The sequence below is a fragment of the Siphateles boraxobius genome, unplaced genomic scaffold (genome assembly GCF_051911475.1).
Source record: "Siphateles boraxobius isolate OS27281-9 unplaced genomic scaffold, OSU_SipBor_1 98, whole genome shotgun sequence".
In the NCBI taxonomy this organism is placed as follows: Eukaryota; Metazoa; Chordata; class Actinopteri; order Cypriniformes; family Leuciscidae; genus Siphateles; species Siphateles boraxobius.
The window spans coordinates 1,299,690-1,314,734 of record NW_027509228.1 but is presented as its reverse complement, the minus strand read 5'-3'; the positions used below and the strand labels follow the sequence as shown (position 1 = coordinate 1,314,734).

Genomic DNA, 15,045 nt, shown 5'->3' with positions numbered 1-15,045 from the left:
TCAGGTCGGTGTAGTTTGGCCACTCACTCAACCGAGGTAACGTTAATCCTGACAGATCGTCCATCCATTGACTGAGCGTGTACGGGTCGGCCAATCTGGTTCCGTCCGTTAACATTAACTTTTGCAAATAACAATCGTGATCCTGGACAGTGAGTGACCAGTTATCAGTGAGGAATGAGAGTATAGTTCCCAGCCATATCAGCCTAGAAAATCGCAACTTTACATTTTCCGTCGGTCTTAGTGCACGATGTAACTACAGAAGAGTCAAGTTTTAAATAGGAAAAATATCGAAACTCTTTGGTCATTTTTTTTTTGAGAAATGCTAATGGTCTTGTCCACTTCAATGATGTATGCTAAGCTATGCTAAAAGTGGTACCGCCAGAACCGGAGATCGGCTGAATGGATTAAAAAACGGTAAAACTCAACACTTTAACTCTGGGGGAGTTGTAAAATGAGCCTATTTCCAAAAAAAGTGGAGTATCCCTTTAACTTTTGCAAATAACAATCGCGGTCCTGGACAGTGAGTGACCTTGCACATTAAGATGAAATCTGATTTTCTCCCGTCATTGTTAAAAAACAAGCTAACAAAACTTGCAAACTAGCGCTAGTGAAGCGGCCAGGGATCGTTCTCCCTCCACCTAAGCTCCGCCCACATAAAAACGTCATCATGTTTACCAACTGAAAAGGGGTCTATATGTAACATTTACAGATATAAAGCGTACATTTTTTAATGCTGAAACGTACAATTTGGACGTATTAACAACAATCAAACGTAAACATTATTACGTATTTACAGCTAAAAATTTTTTTAAAACATTTATGAATCTTTATATCATAAAGATATTTGTATAATTGCCTTTTTACAATTTTATAGATACATTTTTAGATCCCTTAACCCTACCCCAAACAACAAAATGATTTTATAGATGATATAAAAAGAATACATAAAACATGATAAAGAAATGTGTAAGAACATTAAGATTTTAGTAACACTATATGTATATATAACAAGTATAGTCAGATTTGGTTTCGATTCACTGGCTGTGTCTAAAATCTCCCCCTATACTCCCCTATATAATAGGGCACTATTTGAAGGGACAGCCATTTGTAGTGTTATCTGAAACCATAGTGGGCGTTATCGAGTGCACTCAATCATTCAATCCCACAATGCACCACAATGAACCGACATACACTCAACGGCTAGAGAATACCCATAATGTATAATAATAAATAATACATTTTTTCATCTTACTACAGGAGCTGCCAGTTTGTGATTAATAAACAGCAAGCACAAACTATGGAAAAGCGGCAGGCCTTCCTCAGTGTCCGAATTCACGCACTCCCTCAGGTGAACTATAGTATATTAGTGGACTAATGTAGGGAATAGTGAATAAGGGGGCGTTGTGTTCTGTTCCTGGTTAGTTTCCTTGGTTGTTCATTAGTTTCACAGCTCTGTTTCTGTTCAGGTCATTATGTCTCCTTCTGTATTTAAGCTCTCAGTTTCTTTGTTGGGTCTCGTTTATGAAGTTTATGCTCGTTTATGCTCTCCTGAAGGCTATTAGTTTAAGTTTTAATAAAAGTTTTCTGTTTAATTCTCCTTCGTCATGCGATCACTGCACCAGCCGTGACACACCATAGCATTATTTTAAGATGCTAATCCCACTCTTATCTGTAAACCTACTGTACCCATAACCATTTCTTTAAAAATATGCAGAGTTATAAAGAAAACATAACAGGCAGACAAGTGTAATCACAATTTATGTATCGCAACATTTCAAAAGCAGTACCAAAAGTATTTCAGATGACGATGTGTTGGCGGGATATAATAATTTTGTATGAGGAACAGAGCAGAATTTTAGATATTAATTGCTGAGAATTAATTGCACTCGGTGAAGCGAAACTCGTCATGTCACGATCCGTGGCGAAGCACTGAGCGTTGGATATCACTGCAGAAAAACGTGCCGGAAAACTTCCTTTTGAATTGATTACGAATGCGGGATTTGACACATACGGTCACTGCTGAGAATAGAGACGAAGATCACTGAATAAAAGCTAGAATTTGGGTCTGTTCTTCACGATCACACGGATTCTAAAGATTCGGATTACAGCGCACAAATAAAATGGACTACTTTTGTGAATTTATGTTGCATTTTTGGCATATTTTATGGTTCTGTTGTCAGTCATGAGAAAATGCCATCTGTGTTTCACAGCAAACAAAATAAATAACGGTTAAACGATTACAGAAATGTTATTCATTTAAAGGTTTTAAAGTGTATTCTTGTTTAACATTTTGTAATCCTTGTTGTGTCATTGATATGACAATTGAATACAACAGTTTCAACATATTAATGTCACAATTTTAATTTTAATAATAATACAAAAATATAAATGGATTAATAAACAGGGATTCATACACATTTGTACATCTGTAAAGTTGTTCATACATATATCATTTACGTTTTAGTGCTGTCGATATGCCAATATTGTGGGTTTCATTGTCTATAGAAAAGTAAGTAAATGTACCGACGAATACTAATGAGATCACGTTGAATAAATCCATACATGAATCTCGATTATTTTGTTTGAGATTGTGGTTGTGGAATGAATACACTTATGCAACCTCTGTGCTATGATAAAAAAGTCTTTTTTGTTGTTCTATTAGAAAAATGTTAACATACTCTGGAATTATTGGAATTAAATGCTAGGAATTTTTACTGTTTCAGTATTTTTTGTGAGAAGACCAGTTTTCAAAATGTACAGAATGTATTAAAGTACATGATAAATAAACTAAATGAGGGGAAATAAACCATGCGTATGATTTGACGTTCTCTTGATATGTGCTTATGTCAAATTGCATTGATTCGGATGAAATGTAAAAGGAGATGGCAACACCAAATTTTAAGGTGACATAGTTACACATCTTACTTACTATTGCAATAACTAAAGTAACTAACCCTAAACCAAACCCTATACAAGTGCATGTACTTAATTAAAATTACACTGTAACAACGCCACCTTAAAATAAAGTGAAACCAAATAAATTTATCAAATGAGAACAATTAAACAATAACAATAAACAATATTGTAACGATTATTGTGCAGACCTGAGTCAAATACTTCATCTCTTTAACCCATTATCGATCTATTATGCAGAATAAAAGAATCACAGGTGACACATACAGCTGCCAACAGGAAAGCGGATGGTCTTTGTTTAAACAAACACTTGGACACACACTTGCATTCACACAAACAGGCAGAGTCAGACAAGACAAATCAATAACAGAGAAACAGATCACTGGAGGAGGTATGCAGACACAGCGGGTGTAAGACTGAGTGAATACAAAACAGAAGAGAGAAATGCTTACTTTGGAAAGTCGCTTGTGAGACTAGCATGCATCGAGGAGAAAAACAGAAATCAGAAAACGGAACACAAATCAGAACAACCACAAACAGCGAGAAGAACATGATAGTCAACTTTAGATCAAAGACATTTTATATGACATCAGCAAAACTATTGAACTCTAGGGGGAAAAAAACTAAAAAAAAAATGGCAGAGTGAGAGACATAATCAAAGAAAACAGGAAGAACAAGCGACCGTAACAGCTGAAATGAGACAAACACACAGAATGATGATGTCTGATGAGTTACTCTGCATTTTACAAATCATTTCACATAACCATCTCTCCATTCACACTGTCCATTCATTCATTCCCACATGTGAATGTGATTTTTGAGATGTTTTGCATAGGAACATAGAAAGCTGCATAATCAAATCACCTGTTGTTTTAGCCCAGTTTATTAGCGGTTCTTAAAAATATATTCACAAATATCTCCGGGTCATTCTCAGAAAAAGATGTCAATTGACAGTGTGTGTGTGTGTCTCCATCAAGGAGGTTTATAAAATGAATCTATCCATAATCATTCAGGACAGAAAAACAGAACAGTTTTTGAATGTCTGCCAGTAGAGAAGGATGCTTTGTGGAAACATATGGTGTAGTTATACATATATACATATATACATATCATATACACATATCTACCAGCAGGGGCCTATCCAAAGAATGCTTGTTTAACTTAGTCACATTATTTGTTAGACTTTACAATATTTCATTTACATGCCAAATATATTTTTTATTTATATATATATATATATATATATATATATATATATATATATATATATATATATATATATAATCTAAAGAGATTAGTATTTGTATACTGCAAGGATGCATTAAATTAATCAAAAGTGACAGTAAAGACATTTATAAAGTTACAAAATAAATGCTGAACAAAAATAAAAGTTACAAATAAATGCTGTTCTTTTGAACCTTTTAATAATCAATAAGTCTTGTCAATAAGTCAATCATTTTTTTTTAATCATGGTTTGCAAAACAATATGAAGCAGCATATCCGATTTCAACATAAAATGAGATGTTTGTAGAGCAGCAAATCAGCATATTATAATGATTTCCGAAGGATCATGTGACGCTGAAGACTGGAGTAATGATGCTGAAAATTCAGCTTTGATCACAGGAATAAATTACATTTGAAAATATATTACAGCTATTTTAAAAAAAGTAATACTATTTCACAATATTAATGTTTTTAATGACCAAATGCATGCAGTCTTGGTGAGCAGAAGAGACTTCTTTCAAAAGTGTTTTTCAAAAGAAATGACAAAACATAAATACCAACATTTTCCTGCCATTTTCTATAATAAATGGCACCGTTTCCTGAGAATGAGCCTTCCGATTGGGATTTGAGATTCTGTATGTGTGTACGTGGGTGATACTCTGTTTGGTGGTGATTGAACATGTTTTCATTGATTGCTTTTGCTTGTTATGTTCACATAACACAGGAGCTGTTTGCTTTCCTGTCTGAGATAGACTCGTTTAAACTTAAGTCACCTTTGAACATAACAATTTCAAAGTGAAAATAAATATGTAAAACAATTTACAGAAATTTAGTATACCTGCACAGCACACTTTGTTGTAAAATGAAGAAAATAGTATGGGTTGGGTAATTTATCAATGGCCAAAGGATGCTTAGAAATAGAAAATCTGCCAAATCAGAGTCTATGATCGGACAACAAGAGGTAAGGTAGCAGGCATGGCCCCGGATCTCAGACAAGGCCCTTCAACATGTTCACTTTACAGCACAGGTTTGCATTGGAGGAGATGTTGCAGAAAGCGCTGAATGTGAAGGTCTCACCTTGGAGTTCTTGCTCCCGCTGCGCGTGGACTGTCCCGAGAAGGTGCGTGTGACCAGTTGATCAGGGGTGGACGGGGACCTGGAGGTGTCGGACTGCTCAGAGCCTTTCTCCACCATGTTATCCGTCTCGTTCTGCAGAGTGGGAGAGCGACAGCGCTTCCGCAGAACCGGAGAGCAAGCAGGAGAACTCCGGGTCGAGTTACTGGCAGTGCTGGAGAGAACGACACACATAACACCACAATGGACACTTCTCACAGACTGTCATGACCAGAGTTGGGTAAAACGCGGTACAAAGTAACGTTACTGTATTCTAATTACTTTTCGTGATAACGCAGTAATGTAACTCATTACATTTAAAATGTATGTAATTTGATTACAGTTACTGATGTCAATAAAATTAAGTTACTTGCATTCCAAATGTATTGTTAAGAAAAAATATTTAGTAAAATGCATTTTTAATCACGTTTGGCCGGCTGTGTCAGTTAATGAGCATGCGCTTTAATGATTTACCGGAGAACGCGCTTCATGAGGCACACACACACGCACACACACTCAAGGTCTCTCGCCCTCTCCCTCTCTGCCGTGCTCGCGCTACACGGTTTGGAGAAGTCTCTTCTGTCTCGCATGTGCGCTCTTGCTCGCTCGCTCTAGATTCCGGGAGATTTTAACTAATTTGCGGGCATCAGGGAGCCGCTATCAATATGCGGGAGACTTGAGATGTCTGCAATATGTGCGTATTGGCAGATCATTAGTGCACAATTATAGTGTGCAATTACGGAAAGAACTGAGTTTCACTTTGTAGTGTATTCTTGTAGTTTTAATAGGTTTTCAAAGTAACTTGAAAGTAATTAGTAATCTGATTACTTTTTACATGCAGTAATCAGTAATGTAATCAAATTACGATTTTAAAGTAGTAATTTGTGGTGGATTACTTTTTTTGAGTAACTTGCCCAACACTGCTCATGACACATTTACACAGTTATTAACAATGTAAATCTAGTGAGCAAGTCCATTAAAAAAACATTTGTAATGCTGTAGTTTGTGTGAAATTTCCTTGAAATTATGGAAAAGTACTTCAAGTCGGCATGAAATGGAAGTTGCGATAGACTTTTCTTCCCTATTGTGAAGTACATCAGAGTGAAATGGCTTCTCGAACGAGAAAAAAAGCAGGGCGGGACTACATTTCCTTGGGGAATTGATTGGATGGTTGTGGATTGACAGGTTGTACCGCCAGAGAAGAGATGTGTCAGGGTTCTGTCACTTCGGTGTGGTTTATTCTGGTTTGGTGACAGAGCCCTGACTCTCAGGCTGTCTTGTCATTATGAGCGTGTGCGCTTACGAGTTCGCCCGGGCCATTCGCTGTCCTGTTTTCTGTTTTCTTTGTGTGTGTGTGTGTGGGGAATGGTGTTCAGATCCCGGCACTTTGGTCTAGTTTGGTTTCCGTTCTGTGTCGGGATTCAGGCATTCATGCTCTGTGTGTTTAAAAGAATGGTCTCATCCTCGACAGTACACTATCTTTTCAATCTCATATTAATAGCATCACAAGGTCAGCTTATTTCCATCTCCGTAATATCAACCGTCTCCGCCCCTCCCTTACCATTGACTCTGCTTCCATCCTTGTTCACAGCCTGGTTACTTCGCGTATTGACTACTGTAATTCTCATCTTTTTGGTCTCCCCTCATAAACCCTACATAAGCTCCAGTTGGTCCAGAATTGGGCAGCACGTGTTATAATCAAACCTCCCTTTTCTCACCATATTACTCCTATTCTTCAACAATTACATTGGCTACCGGTTCAACGTAGAATTGAGTTCAAAATTCTCGTGCTTACTTACAAGGCCATCCATAATCTTGCTCCTCCTTACATCTCTGATCTCCTCCATGTTGTTACCCTGTCCCGTACTCTCCGATCCTCTTCTTCCACTCATCTCTCTGTTCCTTCTGTCCGCCTCAGTATTACGGGGAGCCTTCTGCTGCTCTGCACTCAAACTGTGGAACTCTCTTCCATCTCACATTAGGAACATAAACTCGCTCACAGAATTCAAATCCATACTCAAGACTTACCTGTTCAAAATATCTTATTTACTGTGAAGCATCCATTGTCCTGTTTACTTGTATTTGTGCTATGTTTTATGTTTTATTTTATTCTCTTGATGAATTTTACATATTCTGTTGTTTTTACTTTGTACAGCGACCTTGAGTGTCCAGAAAGGCGCTTTTAAATAAAATGCATTATTATTATTATTATTATTATTGTGTGAGTGTGTGTTTTCAAGCTCACTCGGGCCGGCTTCGGTCCGCGTGGGTTGTTGTGTTCTGTGTAGCACACGGTTTGTGTTTTCCTTCGGTCACGTGCTTTCATGTTGTCATGTTTGTTTCTCTGTGCTCTCCTGTCTATTGTCTTAACCCGTCCTGTGTTACCTGATTATATGTTCATTTGTTCCTTCCCTGCTTTGTTTGCTCTCCCTTTTTCTCTCTCTGTGTTTGCAGTCCTGGGTTGTCGTATGTGCATCATGTTTACCTGCTCCCTTTTGTTTCCTGCCTTGTCCTGCCTAGTCCAGCCAGTCATGCTTTCCCCCACACGGTAGTTTTTGTTTGATTTGTTTTATTTTTTTTTATTAATAAAAAGCCCATATCTGCATTCTTGAGTCCTCGCCTCATCCCTTCACCCATCCCTGACAAGATGTCGCTGCAAGAGGGAGGAGAAGTTATTTTGATTAAAGATTACGAGGCACATGGATAAAAAAAATAAAAAATATAATGATGTGCACGGATAAATCATTTATAATAAATGCAATATTCCATAAAAAATAAGAATTGTTCATTTTGACTTCATGGTTCTACTATACGGCTGGGGAGTGACGGCATATTTGACATATTTCTCTCCTCTGACAACTGTAATCAATCTATCTGTATTTATTTTTCCTATTTTGGAAAGTCATGGAAACACTATCATGGATTTTTTCTTTTGTTATTCGAGCAAATGGAAGCACAACAATTATATCTGTTGTAGTTTCCGTTCACGTTATAGAAGTTTAGCCAACTATGATTAAATCAACTATGAGGACACTGGGAATGAGAAAAGGAGCAAATATCAAGAACTTGAAGCTCTAGAAAGATTATGTTGTCACTTGATTTCTTGGAAAGACAACTTCAAAACTCCATCAAAACTACCAATGAAAACCACATACACATTTTAGGCTTAGCCTAGCATGTCTCATGCCAAACATGCACTCTTTGGCTTGCTTGTGAAAAATACGCGGGGTCATTGTAATTATTATGAGGTCATTTCTCTACAAATAAATATTATGTTTAGTGCACTGTTACAGTACAACATGACATTGACAGCTTAACTGATCAGCAGGTTCAGTGTGGTTAGGGATAGATGTAGATGTAGATGTAGATGTAGATGTAGATGTAGGGAGGGCATTAATACGGCAGCATCCATTTATAAATAAATGGACCAAAAAACAACAACAATAAATATAACCATATACACTGAATATGTGATTGCTGCATACTGTTTTATAATTTACTACAATATACTGATGTGCAAACAGTATAACACTATTGCACAAAGTAAAAATAGCATCTTAGTACTGTTTACACTTTGTGCAAAGAAAATACTGCTTATTTTAGTAGCATTGATAAACGGTTTAGGTTTTGTTGGTATTTTGAATTAGATTTTATTTTTATATTTTAATTTTAGTTAAAATATTAGTAATTTTGTAATTGTTACTATTTACTTTTTGAATAAAAGTTGTGAACATTTACATTCGCCAATGCTGCATTTATTTAACTAAAAATACAGTAAAAATATAAATATTTTGAAATATTACTAAAATTTAAAATAATTGTTTTCTATTTTAATAAATGTAAAAATGTCATTTATTCCTGACACAAAGCTGAATTTTGAGCATCATTAATACAGTCTTCAGTTAATTTTTTTAACATTTTTTTTTGTTTGATCTATTTTGTACTTCGATTTAATTTAAATTAAATTAAATGTGGCCTTGTCAAAAAGTTTAAGTTTTATATATTTTAGTTTATTTCAGTTAATGTTTATTTTATTTCAAGTAATGGACTTTTTATGGTTTTAGCTTTAGTTAACGGTAAAAAAACATAATTCAAATACAGTGGACTGAAAATGTATAGAGAAAAATACAATAATTACATATCTTAAGAAAAACAGATTTATTTCTATCAAAATAAAATAAATGAATAATATTAAATAAATAAATAATGAATCAAATATTATACTATTAATACATGTATTATCATATATATTAACATATTATTTTAATACAATACATTATGTTATATAATATTATAAAATATTATACATTGTATTTGACCTAAACAACTCAAATGACAGACCAAAATGAGCCTACTTCAAACACCAATAAATTAAAATCCCCACAAAAATGCCACTGACCAACATAAGTCCACTTATAAACACCACAGACGTAAAAAAAACGTCCACCGCGGACAGACTGATGTCACTATAGATGCACACTTATCAAATGAACACAAACACAATTCCACATGCACACACTATTTCAGACCCTTATGTAAATGGATCAAAACTTGCCGGCTTGTCTCTGTGATGCTCGACTCTCCAGCTTCCAACGGGAGCAACCTGGTCACATTACAGGGACTTATGCAACACCTGACGTCACTACTAGCCAATCACAATTGTAAAACGAGGTCACTACGCTATTCTACAGTTTCAGCGAGGCCTTGAGAGAGAGAGAGAGAGAGAGAGAGAGTGTGTGTGTGTGTGTGTGTGTGTGTGTGTGGAGTGATCACAGTGATCATCAGAGCCTGTCAGGTGTTCTCCTAAAGACACATGCTAATCCTAGCATCAGTCTAGCAATCTAGTGTAACGCAGCTAATCACTGCTTTCAATGATTTTTAATCAGATTTTTAAAGAGGAATAATTAATCTTTTTAAATTTTTTAAATTAAAATATGAGCACAAAGTTGTTTTTTTTACTTTCCTTGTCAAATGATTACATTTCAAGGCTTAAGGGTTAGTTCACCCACAAATTAAAAGCATGTCATTACTTACTCACTCTCATGTCGTTCCAAACCCTTAAGACCTTTTATTCAATTTTATAACACAATTGAAGATCTTTTAATACAATTTGGGAGCTTTTTGTCCGTTCATTAAAAGCTACGCAACTTCCACTTTGACGCTTCAAAAAGTCCATAAAGAGATCGTAAAACGAATCCATATGAATTGAGCGATTTAATAAACATTTTCTGAAGAGACTCGATCGCTTTGTGATGAACAGATTTAATTTAGGCTTTTATTCACATATAAACATTGATCAGTGAACATAAACAGAGGCTCAACCGTACTTGCTTTACACGTAAGAACATATATATATTTATATATATATATATAGTATAATAGTATCTCAACTAACATGACACTGACAGCTAGTTACATCTATAACCAACACCGTAACTCTATAAGAAAACTTTCTGCATTTTTGCATTTAAGTATAATAATAACACTGGTTAAAACTTCACACTTTCTCCTTTTCTTTCTTGCTTCTATTCACCAATCAGATAATTTCACAGTGGTTCGTTCTATCCCACATTAAAAGCTAAATGTGTGAAGCAGGATGGACTGGTGTTTGTGTGAGACGCAGTCAAGCGGAGACCCTCCTAAATAATGGGAATGACGCGCGCACACACACACTCACTCACAGCACCAGCTCTTTTCCTTCACTGTAGCCTGCCACAAGTGAATGTTTCCATGGAAACAGTCAGCAGGACTGGCCAAGTTTGGAAGTGGTTGCACTCGACAGGGAAGAGAGAGGGATGAGGAGAATGCTAGATAACAAACGCAGGCGTGCAGCATGGACACGTGCTTTGGTGATGTTATCAAAAATTTCAGGTCCGTGTCCAATGGAAACATCCAGAAACAATCGGATTCACAGGTGCACAACTGTGCAATATGTGATTTCCGTGTTTGTGCGAATATGACGTGGCAGTTCTGCTGTGTTAAAGTTGCTACGGCAACTGGGGTGTTTTGCAATATTCAGAGTACGGTGCTGAATTTTACAGCTCATATTATCGTCTTTCCTCATACGAATTAACACACTCTCCAACAAAAACATTTCAATTAATTAATGTATTCATTCATTTACAAATGTTTAGAATGTAAATGGTAAGTATCTTTTTGTTTTGACGGAAGGTAGCTGTAGTAGAACAGTTTTGTACAACTAAATCAAGCTACTTTAGACCAATTAAATTGCCATGCTTTTCTCAGCATTTCTTGATTACTGGATAAGACTGTACTTACAATTTTTTTTTTGCACTTTATAACTCGACTGTCAAGAGTGGGGATGGAGAAAGGAGCGAGGACTTGCGAGGTGCAGAATTGATGGCATTTATTTTAATAATAAAATAAAACAAAATACAAACATTCTACAAAATTAATCTACTGATTTTTTTTAACGGTGGTTAGCAAACAACTTTTTAATGTGCATTACCGCCAGCCGTACAAGACTGCAAACGCAAGGAGAATAAATAGGGAGCAAACAAGGACAAGTGGGGCAAATGAGCCAATAATCAGGTCACAAGATGTGAGTCGACACAATCGACAGGAGAGCACACGGAAACGCATGACAAGCCATGTGCTCACACCAAACATGACTAAAAACAAAATCACATGGCCAGTAAAACAAATGACAAGTATTTGCTCACACAAAATGAGACATGAAGAACAACGAGAACACTCATAAGCCACGTCTTCACACAGAACATGAGATGAAAGCACACAGCTAGTGTAAAACACAAGTGTGTGCTACACAGCACAAGACAAAACATGACATGAAAGCACGCGGCCGATGTAAACACGAACCTGCGTGCTACACAAAACACACGTGAACAGAGCGAACACGAAACCGCACATTCACACGACAAGACAGAACATTATGCACGAGAACGAGCGTAAACTCATCCTGTGCGCTCACAACAGAAAACAAACACGTGGAGCATGAATGTCCGAAACCCAACACAAAACCGAAACCAAACTAGACAGATGTGCCGTGATACCAACGCCCCGCACATGTAACAAAGGCACCTGACATCCACGGAGGAAATGTGGGAATTAGGTTAAACTGTGAAATGTATGATGAAAATTGGCTAGCAATTTCGCAAAGCAAATACCAAGAAATAGGTTAGAGCAGTTTGTCTTTCGAGTACACAAAATCCGCGATGGGACTGAGCTTGAATAGCTTCTTTTTATTGAGATGCAGTCTTTCGACAGACCCTCCAATCATCATGCAGAAGCCCGGCTTCCAGCCCCGCCCACTCCTCCATTCACCCCTGAAAAAAAAATGTTCAAAGCCCCATTGAAGTCAATGGAAGCTCGGCTTCAACAGGGAAATACACTGTGACGCTCCGGGAATGAACGAGAAGGAAATCGAGTCAGTCGACCTGCTATATGAAGCAGATTCTGAATGAGCTCGTCTTCGAGATGAACGTGTTGTAACGCATTTTAGGTTAATAAAATGTTAACACAATAGTACACATTTGACCATTCATTTTTTGACATTATAAATATATATATATATATATATATATATATATATATATATATATATATATTCACATTGTCAGGTCACTTCTGTCTAGTCTATTTCTTGGTTTTGTGACAGAGCACTGCTAACACTCATGTTTGTCTTCTGTTGTGTAGCACACGGCTTGTGTTTTTACTAGCTGTGTGCTATCATACTGTCATGTTTTGTGTGAACACGTAGCCTATGAGTGTTCTCATTGGCTGCGTGTTCATGTCTTGTTTTGTGTGAGCACATGGCTTGTGATTTGTTTTACTGGCCATGTGCTTGTGTTTTAGTCATGTTAGGTGTGAGCACATGGCTTTTCATGTATGTTTCCTTGTGCCATGTGCTCTCCTGTTAATTATCTAGTCCCTCCCATCTTGTTACCTGATTGATCAGTCCTGTGCTGTTTTGTCATCGTAAGTACGTTGAATGTACCCCTTGTGTCAAGTTAAGTCATTTCCTTTCATTTGTTTTCCCCTATGGGGTGGTTTTGTTTGTATTTTGTTTTATTTTTATTAATAAAAGCCCTTATTCCTCTGCACTTGAGTCCTCGCCTCATCTCCTCTACCCCAAACCCTGACACATATGTCTAGTTATAAAGTGCAAAACAAAATGTTGTAAGTACAGTATATATATATTTCAATCCTGACAACTCTTGGAATAGAATTAAATGGCATTTTATTGATAAGAATAAAAATTGTACATCGGCTTTGTCTTGGTGGACTAGATCAGCCACGCTGCTGCTGCTGAGAGTAAATGCCACAGCCGAAACATGCACATTAATACAGTGAATGCAAGGAAAGTAGGGAGAACATCCTTAGCAGATTTAGGCAGGTGGTGCTGGGGAAGGTGGAGGGCTAGGGAAACTTCCCATAGTGTACTGCACTGAGTTGAGCTGGTTCAGGGTGGATATTAATTAGGTTATATTAATAGAACAAAAAGATTAACTGGCCAAAGCAGCCGGCTTTATGGGAACCAATCAGCGGCTCAGAAGATTTTTATGACTATGGTTGAGTGTCGTTTTGAATTTTAGTGATTCCGATTTTAATTCTGATTATATTGTATGTGTGTGTGTGTATATATATATATATATATATATATATATATATATATATACAGTACAATACACATTCTTGTTTATATATATATATATATATATATATATTATATCTGTCAGTTAAACGCTTTAATAACGGCGTTAACGCAAACACATTTTAACTGCGTCATTTTTTTTAATCGCGAGATTAACGCTCTTTTTGGCCTAGCAAACTTTGTAGTTTTTTTTCACATGCTGTTGCAACAACTAGTAACGTTAGAAAAACTACAACATCACACCGAATATCTAGACCGGAAACAAAACAACAGGCACGCCGCACACACTTGTTTGGGCTTGCGCGCCGGCCAAAGAGTAGTAGGCTAACGTTACGTTTTGAGTGGATGGCGCGAGCGCGAGACGCCGATCTAGAGACGTGCAATGACTGCACTCTCAACGCAATAGAGTGCGGCGCGGGACTAGATTTGATGGCCGAGTGCGAGCGCGGGCGATAATGCACTCACTCTGTGTGTGTGGATACGGGAGAATAAAACGATTTACGGGACTCCTGCAAACTAGAAATATCTATGAATAAAACATAAAAACTAATACATTTTTATTCATATATTGCAGTAAAGCAACAAGATCAACTAAAACAAAATAGAAACGATTTACAGGCCAGAGTTTCTTTTTATAACATGTTTGCAGCGTTGAGGGATGTAGCCAATCACAGTGTGTTGATTTCTTGAACGCAATGGCCAATCAGATGCATTTAAAATAGACTCCCCTCACCGCTCAAAACTGACTTTTTGTTCAGTGCTGAATTCTGTATGCTGGCAAATCCTCAAATTATAACAAACAAAGTGTATATATTATGAAAGATTCATTGTGCAGTCAGCTTCATTGATAATTACAGAGATGTTGTCAGCTAAGAACAAACTTACTGCCCATCCACTTTTCCATGTTGATAAGAGCATTAAAATGAGAAAAAATAATGGGACAAATAGAAATCAAGGGACATTTAGAATAGATAAAAATGTGCGATTAATCGCGAGTTAACTGTGGCATTAATGCGATTAATCGTGATTAAATATTATATATGTATATTATATATATATTGCTGGAAATTATGGCTGTTTTTGTAAGGTACCATATGAAAGTTAACAAAAATAAATAAAAATAAAATGATATCCCACGCAAACACAGAAACCTTCTACGG

At 36.6% G+C, this 15,045-nt stretch overlaps 1 protein-coding gene across 1 annotated transcript in view; it reads right to left on the bottom strand.

Annotated features, from left to right (window-relative positions):
* Window positions 1-208: 208 nt before the first annotated feature.
* The window catches only part of LOC143733350 (uncharacterized), an 80,414-nt gene continuing 65,577 nt past the window's right edge, over window positions 209-15,045 (bottom strand). The window contains exons 5-6 of the mRNA XM_077225035.1: window positions 5,215-5,425; window positions 209-3,386 (exon numbers count right to left, since the gene is read on the bottom strand). Of these exons, the coding sequence (XP_077081150.1) occupies window positions 3,135-3,386; window positions 5,215-5,425 (463 nt within the window). The 3' untranslated portion in view covers window positions 209-3,134. The remainder of the gene's footprint in view (window positions 3,387-5,214; window positions 5,426-15,045) is intronic.